General features: G+C 41.7%; 1 protein-coding gene across 6 annotated transcripts in view; it reads left to right on the top strand.

Annotated features, from left to right (window-relative positions):
* Window positions 1–23,565, top strand: part of FAM13C (family with sequence similarity 13 member C) — a 138,689-nt gene that overhangs the window by 71,248 nt on the left and 43,876 nt on the right. For all 6 annotated transcript variants that reach the window (XM_065922379.1, XM_065922381.1, XM_065922378.1 and 3 more), the window contains one exon: window positions 12,166–12,223. In XM_065922379.1, the coding sequence (XP_065778451.1) occupies window positions 12,166–12,223 (58 nt within the window). The remainder of the gene's footprint in view (window positions 1–12,165; window positions 12,224–23,565) is intronic.

Here is a 23,565-nt window from a genome sequence, read left to right as displayed (position 1 = left end):
TGTACAGAAGAAATTAACACAACATTGTAAGTCACCTCTACTTCAAGAACATAAACTTAAAAGAAATGCAGGTTCTTACCTCTTGTCTATCAGGTGACCGCCCTCTCCCCTAATTCAAGTTTCAGTCAGGTGATTTCTAAAGCCCCGTCCGACTCAAGCCTGAAAATTCTCAACACTCCAAATGTTTAAAGGATTAGACATGGAAAGACGTTAGCTTGATAATACAAGCTCTTGCAGCCACAGATAAAAATAATTTATCCTCTCTGCTGTAGAGCACACACAAAAGAGTCCCACACCAAATCCTTGGTGTTGGTTGAAAAAGAGGCCACACATTCTGGAAATGAAACTCTCTTTTCCTTCGTTGTTTATTTATTTATTTTTTTGAAGTATTCTGCCCTTGATCACTTGATAAAATGTTAGCACGTTGACTGGACAATGATCAGGATAAAGATAAAAGGGAAACTCATTTTTCATTAAAAATAATAATAATTAAGTGATACATGGTTTTATTGGAAAAAACAGTAAATTCCAAGGAAATAAAAATTTCTTATAATTGTATACCACCCAGATATAACCTCTGTTGCTATTGTAGTATACATTTTAATGTTCTTGCCTTTGTTTTAGCGTGGGTATGAAAAAGAATAATGTGTGTGTGAAAGGGCCTTCCCAATGCAGTAGAGTTTGAATCTGTTAGAGAAGCAGACCCCACAGAATGAACTAGACTCGAAAGTATTCTGACTATCCAGTCTTTATACAGAAACTAATAGAGTAATGGGTTAATTATCACAAGGCTGCTGAGTTCATTTGTGACTAAGTTGAACAAAGTTAATTTCTATAATGAATACTTTAATGTACGATTTTCTATAAGAAACTTATTTTATAGACTTTAGTCTCTTTATGGTCCTATGTTTGAAATAATATTTCTAGAAGATTGAGCAAAAAAACTTTGTCCTTAATGTTTCAACAGCTTGGAAAACTTCTTACCCTAACTTGGAACTGATTTAAGAGAGAAATTTCAGTAATGATTATAGGAGACTGTGCGTTTAAACTTGAATCTAATTTAGAACCTTGACTAGCTGTTTAAGTATTCAGTGTTCCTGAGGCCATGGGGATGAAGCTGTTCTTCTTACTCGTCATCTTCACAGTGAGGCAGTGGCTACTCCAGTGCTTCTGTCATTGTATTATCAACAGGATTATTTCTTTTCAGGACTTACGCTAAATATCACACACACACATCATATATAATGACACATAGGGCTCCTACCAACCCCCTCTATTTTTCTCTTATTCTTTATCAATACTAGATAAAAACATTTTTGATAGAGTTTATATATATATGAAATTTTTTCATATATATGAAATCTTAGAGACCCATTTTTGTGTAACTTGTTTGTCCCACTTCATTCTGTATTTTCCTATATCATGAAATTTCTAAAATATTAGCTAGTCTATGGATAGATATTCTATGGCTATACCATAGCTGGAAATAACTATTCTATGGATATACCATCATTGATTTAACTAATTCCAAATTATTTGATATTTTGGTAACTTCTAGTATTTTTATCTGTAGATATTTCTGAAGTAAAAATCATTGAAAAATATTTTTATGTACATCCATTATAGTTTCCTTGGTTTATGCTGCTGCTGCTGCTAAGTCGCTTCAGTCGTGTCTGACTCTGTGCGACCCCATAGATGGCAGCCCGCCAGGCTCCTACGTCCACAGGATTCTCTAGGCAAGAATACTGGAGTTGGTTGCCATTTCCTTCTCCTCCTTTGGTTTATACTTAAGGGTAAAAGTTCTCTAGGTTTAGGATTTGAAATGGTTAACCAAACCAAAATTAGAATGTAAAAGTTTCAATTATATGATCATGGAAGAAGATAGGAATAAATAGATAATTGATATCCCTGAGAGAACTAGGTAGAAAGTCACATGGCTGGATTTCTTTACATGTTTGAATCATAGAACAGTGGCCCTGAGTGAAACACTTGAGACAGTTTAGTCCAATCCCCTCTCCACACTTGTGTGTTCTAGACACTTCTATTTTATCCACTAGCCCTCATTGTTTTCTTGTTTTAAATATGTGTTTTGGCTGTGCTAGTCTTTGCTCCCGTGCACTTTTTCTCTAGCTGCGGTGAGTGGAAGCTACTCTCTACTTGTGGTACTTGGGCTTCTAGTTGTGATGGCTTCTCTTGTTGCAGAGCATGGGCTCAAGGGCGTGCGGGCCTCAGTAGTTGCAGCACAGGGGTCTAGGTGTCCTGCAGCATGTGGAATCTTCTCAGACCAAGGATCCAACTGGTGTCCCTTGCATTGCAAGGTGGATTCTTAACCACTAGAGCACTAGGGAAGCCCCTCTCATCATTTTCTAGTTAAGACTGTGCAAAGGGCAAGTGGCCCTGGCCCTCACATTCCCAGAAGACATTTGGAAGTTCTGCGGGAGTGGAAAAATTCTTTGTTGGATGGGGCTGCCCGATGCATGTCAGGGCACTGGCTCCAGCTCACAGAATTCAGTGGGCAGCCCAACCTCTGTGCCCATCACAAATAGCCCCCAGTTTCCTAAATGCTCCCTAGAGGGCCTACCACTGTCTGCCTAAGAAATGCCAATCTTCATGACTGGTACTTAAAACCATGTTTTATTGGAGCCTTTACTTACATGGGCACATGTTCATGATATAGCTGTACATGGGGGAAAAGCAATTACATGACAGTAATGTCCCTTTGAAAGTTGAGGCAGAAAAATGAAGACACTAGGCAAGTGCTTGAGGGGGCTCATGAGAGTGAGCAGAGCTGCTAAGACCACTCTGCCCCTTGGGCTAAGCACTGCCTGCCCTAGAGTGGGTATCTGATCATCCTGTCCTGAGTGAGTGGAAGTGTGAGATGGTGGAGGCAGGGAGCTTTGTGTCCTGCTCATCAGATCAGGGGGTCCTCTCATCGTGATGAATAATCATGCATTATTGGGACCTCTGCACCTTCTGGCACTTCTATCCCAGACTCAGCCTCCTTACCTCTCCCGGGCCCAACACCGTGAGCCTGTTTCACTGCTCGATTTTTCTCCAGGAATCAGTGTGTTTTCTGGCTATTTCTGGGCTCTATTCCAGCCCACTCAGCTGAGGTGCCTGTCCCGCCTTGTATCGGGAGTTTCTCAGAGCACCTCCAGGGACTTAGCCCTTCCTTCTTCTGGACTGTGTCCCCTGGGAGGCCCATCCAGAAACACTGGGTCACTCCTGTACCCCCAAGCCCCTCACCTGCACCCTGCAGCCACTGGTCTGTTCCCAGGTGGATGCCCTGAACCCTCAGGGCGGTGTTCCCAGCTGGGGTTGCCCAGGAGTGCTTGTTAATTTCATATTCCCAGTGCATGCCTTGGGATACCCTGACTCAGTGAGTTTGGGGTCGGGAATACTCTGTTTTTATTAACAGTGACTGATTCTATTCCTCAGAGAAGTACAAGGTGGGAGGTAGGCTTAGGTCCTAGCTCCCAGAGGGCTTGTTCCTGGGGGTCAGTCCCGACACCCATGTCATCTCTGTGGGAGTTCATTGGCCTGGACACGGAGATACATGGGGTGGGGGGAGTCAGTTTACAAATAGCTCGCAACTTACAGTTCTGTTTTTCATCAGCCATCTTGAACATCATTTTGAACTCTGTCCTTTGGTTTCTTTCTCTTTGGAGTTGGCTGTGCAATATTTGATCTCAGTCCTTCAGCGTAGAAATTTGGTAAAAACCAGTAAGAGGATGTCTTTAATACAGCCTACACCCCACAGGGAAAACAACTTCTTACTTGCTGGTATTGAAGGTTATTATTGTTTCTAATAATATTACTGGAATTTCTTGGCATCTTGTCCGTGTCTGTATATGGAGTGATTGTTTGTATATAATGAATATTGTGCTCAGAGGGGTGTCCTCTTGGGATACGCCTTTTGTTTTCAGAGAAGTTTCAGGAAACAACAGCCATCCAGCCCGCAGACAGTCATCCGGGTATACATTAGTGTATCCTGTGTTGTTTTCTGATACAGAGGCTCATCCAAGGCAGTGGAATGTCTTGAGTTCTTAAGATGTGACCCTTGGTGGGCACTGTTTAGTTTTTGGATTTTAATTCTTTATGAAGGACTCTGAAAAGTGTGTTTGATGCTCTGCTTTTACTTTCTGCCCAGATTTTCTAAATGTGTGTTAGAAAGTCACTTGCTCACCTGTAGCAGGTCTCCTCAGCAAGAAATGTGTCTGCTCGTGGGGATAAGAGTCAGCCTCTCCTGCTACAGGTGGAGGAGGGAGGGTGTTTTATCATAATCATTTCACACACTGAGGAATATACCAGAATTGGCAGCAGCCCATAGTCCTGGAACTAAACCTTTATTAGCAAACCAGTGAGTGCCTGCTATGTACCAAATACCAAGATTAGCTCTAAAGATAAAACATTAAACAAGCCTCATATAATCCCTGTCCCATGGAACTTACCATCCTGAAAAAGAGATAACTAAATAATTAGACAGATACATAGATATGAAATGTGCTACATGACAGATGTGAAAGATCAGAATATAATGAGACCTGTGAAAGGGAGACCTGATTGGTATGGTACCTGGTACCTGGTGTCTAGAGGTTGCATGAGTTACTAGGAGAGGAAGAGGAGAGGGAAGAATGTTGTGGATACAGGGACAGCACATATGATGGCCTGAGGTGGAGAGGAACATGGAGGAGAAGATTGGTAACTCCTTCAGGATGTCACAGGGTGTTTGAAATATTTTGATCTGTAAGTGTGCAGAAAGTTAGCGACCAGGTTCCCATGCGGGCAGTGGTTTGGAGAAGGTGGAGGAGAAGTAGTAAGACCAGGAAGGTAGCCCAGAACACAGATGATGGTGACTTGGCCTGAGGTAGTGGTGGGGGGAGGAGAGAGGACTGATGTAAACGTGATTTGGGGTAAGAAACTGAAGGAATTGGTAATGGCTTGGCCATTGAACTTGAGAGAGAGGAGAGGGTCAGGTGACTCTCAGATGTCTTCCACCAGTGATTTGGATAGATGAGGAAGCTTTTTACTGAGATAGGGAACATTTTTGTCTGCTAATTTAATTACAGAAAGTTGATATAAACCTAACATACTATGCTAAAATACTGCCTCTTGACAAATTATCACATTTCGGGTTTGACATTATCCATCAGCCAAGAAAAACATCTTAATGCTTCGTTCACTTAGCTGTTTTGAATTTCAGTCTGCCTCCCAGGAGATAGTCACTTCAGGATGATCCTGCAGGCTGGGTCAGCACAGGCTTTAGGATCCTAGGAGTGAGGGAACATCAACAGATGATAGAAAAGTTGCACTTCCATGGGCTAGCCACAGTTTTGTAATCACAGAGTCCAGGAAAATGTCCTTTTAATATCAGCACACAGCTGTTTTATGTTCCTCCGTCAAGTGTTGTTTTGAATTGTATCATGGCAGTGGTCATCATGGTGGCAATGGTGGTGATGGTAGTAGTGGTGATGGAGCTATTGGGGTTGGAGGCAGTGGTGATTGGGGGCATCAGTGCTGAGAGCCATAATCAGACTCTGAAGAGTCCAGGCTGCAGTTTCCCACTACCTAGGCCTGGACTAGAGGGCAGGGCTGTGTTGGAGTTGGCAGGATTGCACATGCTTCAAGCACTGCCTTTAAAGGTCTTAAGAAAAAGGGAATTTGAGATACCTAGCTCCTGTGCTGGTTCTTCTCTTTTCATTGTTAAATATCTCTAGTGAGAAGCTTCCATTTCTGTTTCCTCATCTGCCATGACCTTTATCTCTTCTGATCCACTGGCCTTTTTATTTCTCTACTTTCATTTTCATTATCTCTGGATGACGTTGAGATTGTCTGGCAGCATGAGCTTGGGCAGTCCTCCCGCACACTCTGTTCTCCCTGCCTTGCTTTCTTTTTCTCAGTAATATTTAGCATCTGGTGTGTCACAGATCACAGATTTACTTCTTTAGGTTCTTGCTGCTTCTGTGAGAATGTAAGTTCCATTGATGCAGAAACTTGCTTTATTCCCAACACCTGCAGTAGTAATACTTGACATGATTTGGTGTTTGATAGATGTTTATTAAATGAAGGGGAAAAATATTTAATTGCCTTATTTGTGTCCTGTTGGGTCACATAGGTCTAATAATGTTAAACTCTTGTGGTTACCGTGAGGATTAGATGAAATAATATAAGTACAGTGCCTGGCATTTACCTGGAATTGTTAGGCTTTTCACTTCTTCTGTATTTTGTTGCAGTGTAGCTGATTTACAGTGTTGTGTTTAATGTCTGCTGTACAGCATTGTTGTTGCTCAGTCATTCAGCTGTGTCCAGATCTTTGCGAAACCATGGATTGCAGCATACCAGGCTTCCCTGTCCTTCACCAACTCCTGGAGTTCGCTCAAATTTATGTCCATTGAGTCAGTGGTGCTATCCAACCATCTCATCCTCTGTCATCTCCTTCTCCTCCTGCCTTCAATCTTTTCCAGCATCAGGGTCTTTTCCAATGAGTCATTTTTTCACATCAGGTGGCCAAAGTATTGGCACTTCAGCTTCAGCATCTGTCCTTCCAATGAATATTCAGGGTTGATTTTCTTTAAGATTGACTAGTTTGATATCCTTGCAGTTCAAGGGGCTCTCAAGTCTTCTCCAATACCACAGTTTGAAAGCATTAATTCTTCAGTGCTCAGCCTTCCTTATGGTCCAACTCTCACATCTCTACATGATTACTGGAAAAACGATAGCTTTGGCTCTAAGGACCTTTGTCAGCAAAGTGATGTCTCTGCTTTTTAATAGGCTGTCTAGGTTTGTTGTAGTATTTCTTCCAAGGAGCAAGCATCTTTTACTTTTGTGGCTGCAGTCACCACTTGCAGTGATTTAGGGGCCCAAGAAAATAAAATCTGTCACTGTGTCCATTGTTTCCCCATCTATTTGCCATGAAGTGACGGGGCTGGATGCCATGATCTTAGTTTTCTGAATGTTGAGTTTTAAGCCAATTTTTTCACTCTCCTTTTTCACTTTCATTAAGAGACTCTTTATTTCCTCTTTACTTTCTGCCATAAAGATGGTGTTATGTGCATATCTGAAGTTATATTGATATTTCTCCTGGCAATCTTGATTCCATCTTGTGCTTTATCCAGTACAACATTTCATATAATATACTCTGCATATAAATTAAACAAGCAAGGTAACAATATACAGCCTTGATGTACTCCTTTCCCAATTTTGAACCAGACCATTGTTCCATGTCTGATTCTAATTGTTGCTTCTTGAGCCACATACAGGTTTCTTGGGAGGCAGGTCAGGTGGTCTGGTATTCCCATCTCTTGAAGAATTTTCCACAGTTTGGTGTGATCCACACAGTCAAAGGCTTTGGCTTAGTCAATGAAGCAGAAGTAAATGTTGTTCTGGAATTCTCTTGCTTTTTCTATGACTCTGCGAATGTTGGCAATTTGATCTCTGGTTCCTCTACTTTTCTAAATTCAGCTTGTACATCTAGGAGTTCTTGGTTCACATACTGTTTAAGCCTAGCTTGGAGAATTTTGAGTGTTACTTTGCTGGCGTGTGAGATGAGTATAATTGGGCAATAGTTTGAATATTCTTTGGCCTTGCGCTTCTTTGGGATTGGAATGAAAACTGACCTTTTCCAGTCCTGTGGCCACTGCTGAGTTTTGCAAACTTGGCATATTGAGTGCAACACTTTTACAGAATCATCTTTTAAGATTTGAAATAGCTCAACTGAAATTCCATCACCTCCACTAGCTTTGTTCATAGTAATGCTTACTAAGGCCCGCTTGACTTCACATTCCAAGATGTCTGATCTAGGTGAGTGATCACACCATTGTGGTTATCCAACTCATTAAGATCTTTTTTGTATAGTTCTTCTGTGTATTCTTGCCACCTCTTCTTAATATCTTCTGCTTCTGTTAGGTTCATACCATTTATATCCTTTATTGTGCCCATCTTTGCATGAAATGTTCCCTTGGTATTTAATTTTCTTGAAGAGATCTCTAGTCTTTCCCATTCTATTGTTTTCCTCTATTATTTCCATTGTTCATTTAGGAAGGCTTTCTTTTCTCCTTGCTATTCTTTAGAACTCTGCACTCAGATGGATATATCTTTCCTTTTCCCCTTTGCCTTTTGCTTCTCTTCTTTTCTCAGCTATTTGTAAGGCGGCCTTAGACAACCATTTTGCCTTTTTGCATTTCTTTTTCTTGGGGATGGTTTTGATCATTGTCTCCTATTCAGTGTTACGAACCTCCATCCATAGTTCTTTAGGCACTCTGTCTATCAGATCTAATCCCTTGAATCTATTTGTCACTTCCACTGTATAATCGTAAGGGATTTAATTTAGATCATACCTGAATGGTCTAGTGGTTTTCCTTACTTTCTTCAGTTTAAGTCCGAATTTGGCAATAAGGAGCCACATTCAGCTCCTGGTCTTGTTTTTCTGACTGTATAGAGCTTTTCCATCTTTGGCTGCAAAGAATGTAATCAATCTGAATGGTGTTGACCATCTGATAGAGTCATCTTTTGTGTTGTTGGAAGAGGGTGTTTGCTATGATCAGTATGGACTATGCTGTATAGCATAGTGAGTTGGATACACATATAGAAACATTCTTTTTATATTCTTTTCCCTTGTGGTTTATCACATTTTATTGAATACAGTTCCCCATGTTAAACAGTAGAATCTTGTTGTTTATCCATCCTATATATATTAGTTTGCATCTACTAATCCCAAATTTCCAATCCCTCTCTCCCCACCCCCACCCCTGACAACTACAAGTCTTTTCTCTATGTCTATGATGTTTTTTCTGTTTTGTAGATGTGTTCATTTCTCTCATATTTTAAATTCCACATAAAGAGTTATCATATTGTATTTGTCTTTTTGACTTTGTCAGTCTCTAGGTCCATCCACGTTGCTGCAAATGACATTGTTTCTTTCTTTTTATTTACTCTTTTAAAAGAGTAATCTTCCTGTTAGACTTTTCTTGATATCTTTTTATCTTGCATCCTCTTTTTTCTTCACTGTTTAAATTGCTGTCTTCGCTGGCTTCTTATCTCCTTCGTGATGCATCTGTATTTTCTTCACGGTTCTTCCTTCTGTGCCCTAGCTGCCAGATACCTGCCCAGTGGCCCTGAATAGGTATGACTCAGCTTTTATCTCTTTCAGCTTATTTACTCATGAAGCTTCAATTATTATTTTTAATTATGCCATTTCATTATTATCATTTATAATTCTGTTGTGTTTTTTACATTTGATTAAATAGTTCATGTGTTACCTTTAATACACCTACCAGTTGCTATAAATGTTTTTCCTGAACCGTCCTTCACATCCTGAATTATCCTGTGATGTACCTAATACACTTGACAGATGAGGAAACTGAGAGTGAGAGGTTAATGTCTTCCCCATGAGTACTCACATCAAGTTTTAAGTGGTAGATCTGGAAGTCATTCTCAGGCCTGGATCTTTCTGTTTCTTTCTCACTTCATCCATCCAAAATACATGTACTGAGTGTGTGCCATGTGCCAGGCAGTGTGCTAGGCTCTGGCCACACCCTGAAAAACTGACGCACAGTCTGGGGCCCCCATGCATCACTGTTGCCACAGCCCTCACTCTCCAGAACACTGTCAAGGGCCCAGTGCTGGGTGAGCCCTGCTCAGGTGCTTTCACTTTCCTCTTTCATCCTTGCTTCAAGCTTCAGATATCTAAATAAAAGTTCACGAATTGCCTTTATGCAAGCTACCCGCTCTCCCCTCCAAAATGACCTGTTTTTCTATCTCATTACCCCATCTCTTTCATTCAGCACTTTCAATATACATCCAAGACCTCTTGGTGGTGTTCTCCTTGACAGTTTCTTTCATCTGTCTCTACCTCCCCACCTCCTCTCTTCACCATTCTAATATCAGCTCCCATGTCCTCATTTCTTGATTTATGAAAGCCTCGAAGCTGGGTTCTGATTAGTTTTATTCTCTGCTTCAGAATTCACTAGACTCTAAGCTTCCTAAAGGCCTAGAGGGCTGCTCATTGATTCTCATTTCCAGAACACTGTCCAAGTCACACAAGAGACATTCAGATGACTACTAAAGCATCTTTGATGTTTAGATCACAGTTCTCAAACTTGATCTGGGGTTTATCTGGAGATGACAAGTAGCTTTCTTGGAAGGTTATGAGAATATATTACATGTAGCTGTTGTCTGCATCTCAATAATATATAGTATATATTTTAAACCAACTCTTATTTCTGCTTTCTTCCATTAATGTTTGCCCCCATGTAATTTTTTTTCCCATCTGCTGGCATCAGAGCAGAAATTTATGGCTAAGAACTGATAAATACTCCTTCCATTAGAGAACACAACTCTTCCAATTTTTTCTGATGCTACCATAACTCCATAGAAACACAATTTGAGAATCACTTTAGGTTACAGAGAGGTTATGAGCCATTCAGAATTTTAGATGTTCTTGGATAGGCCAGCTTCATACCTGTCCCCAAGACGGTTTCTCCCATTTTGCAGGAAAAAGCTACTGTGTATTTCCTGAAGCCTTGGAGTCACTGTTTGTGTCTCAGGGAATTGACGGGCAGAGGATTGGTGTGCCAGCGCTTTCTTCCTCATTTTCTTGTCTCACCTGGTCCATCTCTTCATGATTCATGGTTGGGACCCTTAATCTTGTCTCATTCCCAGGAGGGATATTTGTGCAGACGTGGTCGACATCAGTGTGACCATCAAATTCTGTTTTACCATCTCCTCCTTTTTCTCATTAGAAGTAAATTATTAGCATAGTTAGCAATACTCATGGAGTGAAAGAAATTTTTGTTCTTAAGAATATTTTGAAGACGTTAGACTTGTGGCATTTCTAAATGTGCATCATAACTTTTAGAAATCATTCATCTAGATGACCATTCAGAGGATATATATGCTTTCTTCAGAACTCAAACCAAAGCAGAATAGTAATTGTAAATAATTCTGTCCCAAAATAAATCTTTTTGTAAATGACTTAACACTGACTACAGCTTTTATTCCTTAAGACAGCAGGCCTTTTAATAAGGATAATAACTATAATTTAATGTATTTATTATATAATAGCATGCAAACTGATGCAGAAAATCTTGAATGTTATGTAATAGATGCCATTGGACCATAGCTCTTGATGAATCATGTTTTGGAGCTAAGCATCTGCCAGTAGTGGAGTTTTGTTTTTTGTTGTTTCTTTTTAAACTTAAAAAAATTTATTTGGAGTAGATTTGCCTTAAAGTCTTTTTTATTCAGTTGGAAACTGAGGTGCAAAACCTGGCTTTACTGTGTTACACAGCAATTGCTATAGCATTTATCTTGTTGGGTAAGTGATAGAGTGGAATTTCCAAAAGCTGTCTTCAATGAACAAATGGTATCTTTCTGTAACAACTGTATCAGATCACATTTGATCATAAAAATACTGCATCTGCACTGGATTTGGAGGATTCAACAGTGTATAAAATGGACAGAGTCACTGATTTCTTGGAGCTTACATTTTAATGTGGAATTGCAAATAAGCAGCATAACTTTAGGTAGTGAGAAGTGCTATGAAGAAAATCTAAAAGCAGTGTGTTAAAGACTGAAGGAGAGGGATAATTTGGTTAGAGAGATCAGGAGGGACTCATTGGGAGGTGACACCGGCGCTGAGCTGATGATCCATGCTAGGTAGAGTCAGCTTTGTGAAAATCTAGGGGGAAGCAAGTATGAAGGTTTGAACAAGGAATCAGCACTGTGTGTTCAAGAAACAAAAGGCCAGAGAGGCTGGAGGTTAGGGGACAAGGTGAGCGTGGCAGGAGGTGGGACGGAATGACTGGCTGAGCTCAAACATTGTAATGTGTTACAGGCAGGAGAAAGAGATGACAGAGGATGAGATGGCTGGATGGCATCTCTGACTCGATGGGCATGAGTTTGAGTAAACTCCGGGAGTTGGTGATGGACAGGGAGGCCTGGCGTGCTGCGATTCATGGGGTCGCAAAGAGTTGGACACGACTGAGCGACCGAACTGAACTGAACTGAACTGAATGTGTTACAGACCATTATAAGGAGTCTGGATTTTGTTCTTCAGGCAGTGGGACCACTGAGGGTTTTTAACAGGGATGTGGCCAAATCTGCAACAAATGTGCATTGTTGAAAGGTTTCTTTTAAAAGGCAGTACTTTTTCTTTGTATCTTACAGAATAGAACAAAGGGCTGCCCTTTGGCCAAAGGAAGAAACTCAGCAGGACTTCCATGAGGTAGGTGCACTCATTGTGGTTTTTTTGAATGTGAATTAGCCAATCATGAAATGTATTATTCTTTTTCCTAGTACTAGAAATTTCCTGGTTAGACCTTTAAATATTCTTGCTCTTAAGTAAACTTATTTTCCTTACAGTGCTTTGGGTACTGTTTCCCCTTGCTCTGGAGCAATTATATTTAAAATATTATTTGCAAGATTAATCACTGTGTCTCGGGCCAAAGCCAAGTCCAGCAGTCATTTCGTTACACTTCTTTCAACTTTGCTTCAGGATTGTACTACAGCTGTGAGAGTTAACATTTAGAAAATTTTCTCTTAATTTTATTTTATCTTCCCCTCCTGCTTTTTCTAATCCCTTTTTCAGTCTCAAATATGATCTTGCTTACTGTTTTTCCTCAGTGCATGATACAGCTTGGTGTTGCAAAATGGTCTTCTAATAAACTTTGAGACATTGAGGCCATATTTTCCAATTCAAGTGATTTCCCACTGAACTGGACATCACAATGTTAATGTTTGTTCTAGATTTTCTTTGAAATATGTAATTTAAACCTCCCATTGGAAATCACTATAATATAATTAAGGTCCCTTTTTTTTATGAATGCCTTTGCTTTAGTCATTGATTTGGAATACTCTAATTTCTCTTGTCTCATTGTATAATTAAGGAACTGTGGGTGTTATATCTGATTAGGATCATTTCAAAAAAGAATGTAGAGATTTGATGTTCATAAGCCAGGAAGAGAAATGATGGGTTTTAGGCAAGTTGTTTGTTTGTCATTTTGTGCCATCTCTCCTCTGTCTCCAAAAAAAAAAAAACAATTGAACTTAGGTGATTATATTTTTCTTTAAACTGTTGAACCTGGCATAAATGAATAACTAAAGGTAAACTGGGTTCCTAATTAAACCCAGTTAAATAAATTACTGAAGCTGTGGACAGTGTCCTAAGGATAACACAGATCCCTGCTTGTTATTCTTTTGTGCATAGTGACAGGTTTCAGATTCCACAATCTCACTTGTGGTAAGAAGGGTGGAAAAAAGTTTGAGAGAGAAGAGGCAAGAGCTTGAATCAATGAACACAGCTGTTTGCCCCACTGGAAACTAAGCAAAATGCTAGTTGTAAAGAAGCACCTATTTGTCTTGACATAAGTGAATAGGAAGATGAAGTGATTGTTAAGAGTCAACTTGTGATAGATTTCAAGTTTATGGGAGAAACTCTGATTTGTGAGCTGGAGCCCCATGAGAATGCTAAGATTACTTGAGCAGTTCTCAGATCACAATTGCACAAAGCTCTGTATGAAAATCTGCTTTTCTCTATTCCTTCACTGTATTGTATTTGCACATTACATGAAATGTGCCAGTTCACTGCCCTGAGAGTACACGGGTGCAAGAGCGCTGATTGAAGACAGGCCTCTGAAAGAGCAGTCAGTGCCTTATTGTAAATGTGGGCTCTTGCATGAGAAAACTGGTGCTGCTGATCCAGACTTGATAACAGTGTGTGCTCAGGTGGAATTGTTCCAGTAAGGGAATAAAGCATATGTGCAGATCATGTTGTAATTATGATTTAGGGGCTGAAGGAAACCCGAGGAACACACACCGAGGAAACTTGAACAGAAGCAGCTCATGGTCCAAAGCCATGCCAGGAGAACTGACTCATTCAAACTCATTGATGGAGACATCCTATAGAATGAGAATGTGTTAAACTTGATCTTCCCTAGCTTTTCCTAATCTTCTCTAAGATCTCTACTGCCAAACTCTCTTATGGAAGAACCCCCATAATAATATTTCTTTTGGCAACATAGTCTTATGGAATACAGGTGGGAGATACTACTTTAGTATTTTTAATGCAAATAGAAAATACATATAGAAAAGTGTACATATTGTAAGTGTACAGCTGGATGAATACTCACAAAGTGTGTAACCAGTGTCAAGAAACAGAACATTGTTAGCATCTCAGGCACCCTTATTTAATTCTTTCCAATCACTCTTCCCCTAGAACGATAACTGTTCTTTGGACTTAAGTAGATTTGTTTTGTCTTTTTTTTGTTTGTTTTTTGTTTTTGAACTGTATATAAATGGACTGTATGTACTCTTTTGTGTCTGGTTGCATTTACTCAGTAGTGTGTGTGAGATTCATACATGTTTGGTATGTAGTTTTAACTTTGATTCTCCTTGCTGTAACCCATTGTATGGTTGTTTCTAGTTTTTGACTCTTGATGAGTTGCTACTAGTTGTAATTTTTTAAAAGAACTATCTTTCAGTCTCTTTGTGCATTTGATATCTTATAGGAGTATTCCTTCTATCTCTGAGTAGAAGTGTAAGGAAGAATGTTTTGTTGTATTAACTATCTTCATTGCTCTTTGCCCCTTTTATTTAGATACTGCCCCTTCCAAAACATAGCCTTCTAGTTCTTTAAAAGAACTCACTAGTTCCATATCTGCTCTCTTCCATTCTAACCTGTAAGTCTAAAGAAACAAAAAATCAAGTTTCTTTTCTTTCTATTTATTTATTTTTCCATTTATTTTTATTAGTTGGAGGCTAATTACTTTACAATATTGTAGTGGTTTTTGCCATACATTGACATAAATCAGCCATGGATTTACATGTGCTCCCCATCCTGATCCCCCCTCCCGCCTCCCTCCCCATCCCATCCCTCTGGGTCTTTTCTTTTCTTAAGTCTTTCTTGAATTTGTTACAATACTGATTCTGTTTTATGTTTTGGTTTTTTGGCCACAAGACATATGGGATCTTAGTTCCCCAACCAGGGATCGAACTTGTACCCCCTTGCATTGAAAGGCAAAGTCTTAACCAGTGGACAACCAGGGAAATCCCCCTAAAATGAGTTTCTTGAGCTTTGTAAGAAGCATAGTCCACAAATATTTTCCAGATGTTTTTGTGGACCCTAATGTTGTAATTATTGGTTATAACAATTTTAAGGTGTTACTGTATTTTCTACAAAGTTCACATCTGGTATTTCATAACTACTTCATAAGCTTCTTAATTCCACTTGCTCAGATGAGGCTCTGCTGTATTTGATTCCAGAGCTAGTAGCTGACCTGAGCTCTCCTCTGTACAGTAAGGTAATACATGATGTCAAATAGCTACCTATGAGCATCCATCTGTGTGTGTATTCCTGAGAGCTTCCCAGTGAACTGATAAACTCACTTTTCATTTTCACTGGGATGAGTATACATTTAATTCCTGCCAGCCTCACTTTTCTTCTGCCAGTCTCAAGCTCCGAGTTTTTGACTATGGGTCTCTCAATAGGATTTGCCTCTCCACTCCATGAGCTTTGGTGTCTCTGGAACTATACTATAGGAGTTGGTTTCTGGAAAACTGATCGTGTCCATTCTGGCATTGACCTGAGCTTTCCAACTCTGCCTCTATACAGCATCTGGAGATTTTATTTGTTGGGGTCCCCTGGATCCTGGTTGGAAATTATCTGTCTCTATAATACATAAGAAGGCTTTATTTGTTGTGGTGTCCTGTATCTTGATTGGAAAATATTTTCGAATTGAGTTCTGTTAAAGTCTAATTCACCGTAATCCTTGGATTTATTTATCCTTGTCCATTTAATCATTAAGCAGTCAATAGTTCAAAAAGTTGCTTGAAGGATAAAATGAGAAAAATTACTGTTTTCCCTCTCCACATCCTAGTAGTTCCCATTACTGGCTTCAGTTTCAATTAAGAAAAAAATAACAATATATGAAGAAAACTAATGGATCTCCCCTTCCCTGAGAAAAGTTGCCCTATTGGGTCTCCATATTACTTTTCTAACTCCCCAACTGCATACCATAAATCATCACATCAGCTTCTTTTCATTTTTCATTTGTGAAATTGAGGCAGGTTTTGAATTGGGTTAACTCTAGGAGGGCTTTCAGTTTTAACACTCACTGTTTCTGCTTTTTTCCCCTCCTAGTGCTTATAGGATTTAGTCATAGTTTCCCATGAGGCAAATTGCCCCCTTTTGAGTGTATATACACATGTCTATGTGTGGGGCTCCATGTGAAGGGTTTGATTGTCTTTTTATTACCATCCATAGTTTAGCATATAGATACATTCTGGCATCAAGCCTTGCTAGACATCTAGATGGTACTTACTGTTTTGTTTGAGATGTGGTTCTCCCTCAAAACTGTTTTAATTTTGAGAAAATGGTCTAGCAAGAGGCTTCTTTAGGCCCTCAGTTGGCTGAATGGCATTTTTTTCTGTAGGAAGAGGCAGCTCTGTTTTTCTTTTGAAATACAAACCCAGTCTACAGGGTTAGGGCTTTAGATAAGAATTACTGGTAGTTTTTCTTCTTCTAGTACGTGGGTTTTTTTTCCTTGTGACTGAAAGTCAATTCAAGCTGGCTTTCATAAACAACAGGATTTTATTGATTCACACACCTAGAACTTTACGGTCAGGATAGATTCCACTCTTGGCTAGATCCAGGGATTAAAGGCTTGTCATGTAGACAGCATCTCTTTCCATTTCAATTCTAATTTCCTATATTGACTTTATCTTTAGATTGACCCCTCCCTGGGGATATGTTATTCTTACAGTTAGTAATCCCAGTGTATATTAGTTTTCTATTACTGTGTAACAAATTAACAGAAGCTTAGCAGCTTCTCTCTTTTATTAGCTCACAGTTGTGCAGATAATAAACTTGGATAGACTCCATTAGACTCTGCTCAAGCTCTCACAAAACTGAAATCACGGCACTGGCAATGATAGATTCTTGTCTGGAGGTTCTGGAGATGAGTCCATATTCACGCTCATTCAGGTCATTGCCTTAATTTACTTCCTTGAGGTTGTAGGACTGTAGACCCCATTTCCTTGCTGGTCAGCATCTGGGAGTAGCTCTCAGCTTCTAGAGGCTGCCTGTGTTCCTTCTCACCTTGGCCTCTACATCTTTGAGCCAGCAGCACCAAATCCTTCTGTGCTCCAAATCTCTGATGTTATATTCTACCAGCTAAAAAAAAACCTCTCTACTTTTAAAAGGCTCACCCTGATTGGATCAGGCCCACTGAAGCAATCTCTGTATCCTAGGTCACCTGAGTTAGGACTTTAATTATATCAGCAAAATCTCTTCAACCTAGCATCTAAATTAGTGTTTGATTGCATAACCAGGGTACACGAATCTTGGGGACCATCTTTAAAATTCTGCTTATAAGAAATGGAAATAGAGTCCTTTCTACTCTGTGAAATCTCATACTTGAGTCTCATTTATCTGACTTGGGACCTGTAGCCCATTCTTGAACCAATCACTGTGATCTTGGGATGGTTATTGATTTCTAATATTCATTGAGTTTTAGTAATTTCTAAGGGGTTAAGGTAGTCTCAGAAAAGAATTAAGTGCCCATGGGCCAAAATGATTGGATGATTTTCCCATGGACAGAGAAGGAGCAGATGGTATATCTGGGGTTAAAAGCCTCAGTGGTCCCGGTACTGTGCATGCATCATACTGAATTTAGTTTTTAAGCCAACCAAATATTTTTCAGAGCTTAAAGAAGACTAGAACTTAAGTAGCCACAGAGAAGTAACTATATGGTCTACAACATGGACTAGATTTGTGGACTCCAGACCAAGGGATATATAATTGATGTTCTGGGGGAAAAAAGGGCTTGTTAGGGCAGCTGTCTATCTTAATGCCTGTGCCCTTGTGCTAGAAATTACAAAGAGAAACTACTAAAGTCCAGTCCATGAGTTGTTCATTTCTTATTCTCTAGAAAAGCTCAGAATTTTGAATTGAAATGTGAGTTCATAAAACTGTGTTGGTCTCTCCTAAACATCTTGTTCTTATTGTTTACTTAATAAAGTGAACATAATGAGGTTTCACAAAGAGGTGAAACTCAGTACAGGACTCCCTCTTCCTCAGCTGAAATCAGATCATCTGGCTGGAAAAATAATTGGTTTGGGTTATCGTGTGTGGTGGCAAGGTTATCCTTGTTTTACAAAGGTGTGCTTCTATTATCAGAATAGGACCTGGATCCTCTTCTCAGCAGAGGACTGCTTGGAGTGGATGGCTTCTCCTATACTGAATCTCCACGGGGTAGTGTAGGACAGTGAGGGAGCAGAAATATTGTTCTGGGGACAGTTAGAGCCAGCATTTAGAGTGGGTCAGCTCCCAAGGGAATAGGGCAGTGCTTCTCAAAGTCTGGACCTTGGAACTCCTGCATCTAAGCACCCCTGCTCCAGACCACAGAACCTGAGTCTGTCACTGCGTGGGAGAACGCATCTTTAACAAACTCTCCAGTGATTCGTGAGCATTTTAAAATTCCTGAACCAAGGCAGCAAGGAGGCTTGAAATGGGGTACTCAGAAGGGCCTCCCAAGCGCTGTGTAAAGGGTCAGGGCAAACAAAGACAGTCTACAGCGGCAGTTTCGCTAATGGTTGGCTCCTGTTTTGCTCACTGTGCAGGCTTCAGCAGTGAACAATGGCGGAATGCTCCCAGCCTTTCTGGAGCTGGGAAGAGGCAGTAAACAGTAGAGAAATAAATACAATTCCATATTATAGTGAGTGTTGGGAGGGAAAAAAGCAAGGTGCTAAAAGAAATTGGAGGCCCCTGTTTAGATAAAGGTAATCAGAACTGGTTTAAGATTTGATGGGAATTTGACTGGGAAGGAATTACAGCTGAAGTAGGCCTGGGGAAGTAGGGGCAGGGAGCAAATAGAAAGGAAGTGTGGCGTGTGTGTGTGTGTGTGTGTGTGTGTGTGTGTGTGTGTGTTGAGGGAGCATACACAGAAAACCTGGAAGCTCAGGGAACGAGTGCTCAGTAGAATGGAGATGTTCAGGGGCCCCATTGTGACATCAATTTTGAGCAGATTTCCAATTTGATCTTGCTGTAGACAATCTATGCAGAGTTCTTGGATAGATAAAGGGATGGGCAAGGGTCACTAAACCTCTTCATGGAAGTTAAAAGTAAGCTACTCTTTTTCTGCAACTGGTGAGTTGTCGACAAAAGCATCCTAAAATAGTGTTTCACCATCCACCCTGTGTGGGTGTTCCCCATTCCAACCCAACTAAAGTGAGACCCGGTAATTGTAGAGGAAAGAAAATGAGTAGAGTATTTTCTAAAACAAGTCACATATTTTCCATTGTGTAAAAGAGAAAAATTAGCTTGTAGAAAACCACACCTAGGCTTCACAGACATCTCTCTGGTTTCTTTGGTGACCAAATGGGAGAACTGGGAAGCAGAGGTAGTCATCGTTCTTTAGAGGATCCATCAGCCTTTGTTCAATTTTCCTGAAGATCCTAGTGACCCATTCAGCAAGACTTTGGATGTAAACCTAGAAAAGTCCTGGCAGGCTGGCCTTGAGGGATGGTCTGGGGACAGCCTGATAGAGAAGCCCCGGAGCAGGAGAAGGACCAGAGGGAGGTAGCACTCAGCCTGAGGGGTTGACTGCCTGTCGTTCTCCTCTAGGGCTAAAGCTTGTTCCTGCATAAAAGGTCACCGAGTCAGGCTGAATTGGAGAGTGAAACAGTGGCTTACTCACTCTGTCCCCAGGCCTGGCCTGTGGTTTCTCCCCCCCACCCCCCATCACCATAACTATGACAGTAATAAGTGGCATCATTGTTTTATTTGTCCATTTGCGTGTTAGCCGTCTCTACACTAGACTGGGGCCCCATGAGGAAGGGGCTGACATCAGCCTCAGGCTCTGGAGCCCAGCGCAGCTCTTTGTACACTGAGAGCTGCCGGAGCCTGGGCGCTGCACGTGTGCTGGTGCAGCTGTGGGTGGTGTGACCCTCGCATATGCAGGGAGCTTCTCAGAGGCAGCTCTGTCGGGCTCAGCCCTGATGGAATTGCATGCCTCCTTTCTCCCCGTGGAGAGACACATGTGACAGTGGCGCAGATCGTTCATGGGTAAAGCCTTTCCTGTCTGGATTCTCTGGTCATGGGGGCTGTCCATGCCGGGCGTCTAAGTCCCCGCACTCTTCCTGTGCTGAGAAACAGGCACAGTAGCAGGCAGTCCTCAGGCTAGGGGTCATTGTGGGGTAGGGACGGGGCAGAGCTGATGACTGTGGGCATGCAGTTTCTTGCAGTCCGCCTCCTGGCCCTCAATTCCAGCAGTTCACGTTTTCCCTTCTCCTTGGACGTCTTCTTGTCCCACGAGACCTTCATCTTCTCTCTCCTATTCCATTGGGCACTCTCTTCTTCCCTGTCCCATTAAACTTCCTCCTGTCTGGTGTCTGAGAGAGGAACAAACCAGCTGTGCAAATAGATCTCCTCTGATGCTCGGCATCTCTGTTGGGCCTCAGTACTAGTGAGGGAGACAGAGGGCAGGGAAGATGGTTGGGAACCGCCCATGACTGCTTCCAGCTGTAACTGGGTCTCAGCATTACTCACTTTCTGGGAGACTGGAGAGGCCTCTGAATGTGACCTGACAAACCTCTCTGCAGTGAGATTCTTCGCTCTTTGTTTGTGTTGTGTGAATACTTGGTTTGGTTCCACAAACACCGTCCAAGCACACACACTGCCAGCTTCCGTGCCTTGGCCTCAGTACATGAGCATGATGTTTTTCTGTCCTGGAAAGTTGGAAGGGAACTTACAAGTCACTTGGTCTCAAGTACTTCCTGGGCAGAATCACGGAGTGAGGCCTGGGAGGTGGAGTGATGAGTCAGGACCCAGAGCTTCAGTGGGGTCTGGCCCCCCACCGCCAGTGCTCTGTCCAGTGGCCTCTGGGGTTTGGAGACCCACACATAGTAACCACAGTGGCCAGGGCTTGAGTATTTGCTGTGTGCTGGCACTGTGCAAAACTCACTCTGTGCCTTCCTCATTTCATCCTTGAAGCAGGTGCCTTTGTCATTGTCATCACTGCTGCTTCTTATGCATGAGGAATTTAAAGGTTAGAATAGCCAAGATTCTTGTCCCAAGTCAGCCCCACACTATGTAGCAGACAGAGCCCCTGGTTCTGTGTGAAGGCCGTGTCCTCATCTGGTTTGTAGAATCTATAAGAACACATAGAGTTGACGAGAGGTGGCTGGTCCCACATCCTCCCACTAAATGTAGAGAAGGACTGTTTTTCTTTTTGTTTTTTAAAACCGTGGTAAAATAGACAATGTAAAATTTCACAACTTAGCCATTTTAAAGTAAACAATTCAGTGGCATTAAGTACATTCGTGTTTTGGGGCAGCCATCACCACCATCCATCTCCAGAACTTGATTTATCTTCCCAGTCTTCATCTCCGTACCCATTAAACACCAACCTCCTTTCCTTCCCCACCAGCCCCACGGCAGCCACCATTCTGCTTTCCAGCTCTGTGGATTTTACTGCCTAGAATGTCTGTCCTTTTTGACTGGCTCATTTCACTCAGTATAATGTTCTCAAGGTTCATTCATGTTGTGGCGTATGTCAAAACTTTCTTCCTCTTTAAGGCTAAACAATATTTCAGTGTATGTATTGTATATATCACATTTCATTTATCAGTTCATCTGCTGATGGACACCTTGGGTTGTTTCCACCTTGTATTAATCTGCTAAAACTCTATTAGGGCTACAATTTAATAAAAAGGATGCCACAGACTCAGTGGCCAAAACATTTGTCACAGTTCTGGAGGTGGGGAGTCCAAAGTGAATGTGTCAGCAAAATTGGTTTCTCCTGAAGCCTCCTCCATGGCTTGCAGACAGCTGCCTTCTCTCTGTGTCCTCACATGGCCTTTTGTCTGTGACGGTGCATCCCTGGGTCTCTCTGTCTATTGTTCTAAGGGCACTGGTCAGCCTCACCCTTATGACCTTATTTTACCTCAACTGCCTCTTGAAGGCCTCATCTCCAAATGTAGTTATGTTGGAGGTTAGGGCTTCAGTATATGAATTTGGGGGAGACAGTTCAGTCCATAATATATTTCTTGGTTATTGTGAATAATGTTGCTATGAATGTGGATGTACAAATAGCTGTTAAGAGTCACTGCTTTCAATATTTGGGGGATGTATACCCAGCAGTGGGCTGACTGGCTCACACAGTATTTCTGTATGTAGAATTACCTATTTTTAGGGATACCTGTTGTGGAACCACCATTCTGTCTGCTGTTGCGGACAGATGGTATAGCTTGGTGGTGGTAGTAGTAGTGTAGTACTAGTACTGTTAGTTGCTCAGTCGTGTCCAACTCTTTGCGACCCCATAGACTGTGGCCTGCCAGGCTCCTCTGTCCATGGGATTATCCAGGTAAGAATACTGGAGTGGATTGCCATTCCCTTCTCCAGAGGATCTTCCCGACCCAGGGATTGAACCTGGGTCCCCTGCATTGCAGGCAGATTCTCTATCGTCTGAGCTACAGGGAAGGTAAGATTTCTTAATTTTCAGAGTAGTTTTGCTCCTTATGAGAGGTCACTCCAATTTCCAAGGTCCTTCAGTAGAAAGCTAGCCTGGAATCATGTATTTTTGCCTCCCAAATGCTTGATTACTAAAATTTTCCAGAAACCTGGTACCCTTGCTCCTTCTGTACCTCCTATTAATAACCTTGAGTCCTTGCTTCCACATGTAACTGCTGGGAAAGCACCCCAGGGGGGAAGAAGAAGCTGTAAAAAATGGGCTGGCATTGGACAGATGCTTCATCTGAGCTGTAGGCCCTTGACCGTCAGCCCCTGAGCATGGGTGGGGGGGGGGTTTGTACCAGGTCTTACTCCATCTCTGAGTTGAGCAGAGGAGAGGGCCTGAGCCTGTTTGAAAGAGGTTCTGCCACTTTCAAACTGGCCAAAAGACTAGGGATTTAAGACATTCCTCCATGAGAAGCTTTTGAAAAAGCATTTATTTCTTTGGCTGCACTGGGTCTTAGTTGCTGCATAAGGGATCTTCCATCTTCTTTGTGGCAGGTTGAGATGTTTAGTTGTGGCATGTGGGATCTAGCTCCCAGACCAGGTATTGAACCTGGGCCCCCTGCATTGGGAACGAGGAGTCTCAGCCACTGGACCACCAGGGAAGTCCCTCAGTGAGCAGCTTTTTAAAACACAGCTGTGAGTTCGTCTTTACTCACATCAACAGAAGGGTGAGAGTATGTGTGCAGAAAGGGGTTGGGGTGTGAGGAGGTGTGGGGGGTTGGCATTTATGTGGGGTAAGGAATCAGGGTGTCTGGGGATGAGGGGTGGGAACAGGATATGTGAGTGGGAATTGAGGATGAGGGTGTATGTAGGGGTGTATATAAAGTAGGGTGTTGGTGTGGGGGGAATGGGGATAAGAGGACTGGGGGAGGAGGGATGAGCATGTGTATGGGTGGAGGTGGGTATTTGGTTGTAAACTATGTGTGGAGTAGAGTGTGAAGGTAGAGACTTGGGCATGAGGGTGTGGAGGAGGGGGGTGAAGGTGTGTATAGGGTAGGGAGCTGGAGTATGTGTATAATAGAGTGCAGGGGTATATATAGGACCGGGGTGTGTGT

This window comes from Muntiacus reevesi, chromosome 2, assembly GCF_963930625.1.
Source record: "Muntiacus reevesi chromosome 2, mMunRee1.1, whole genome shotgun sequence".
NCBI classification, from domain to species: domain Eukaryota; kingdom Metazoa; phylum Chordata; class Mammalia; order Artiodactyla; family Cervidae; genus Muntiacus; species Muntiacus reevesi.
Note: the sequence above shows the minus strand (reverse complement) of the source record. Positions and strands in the feature narration are given on the sequence as shown.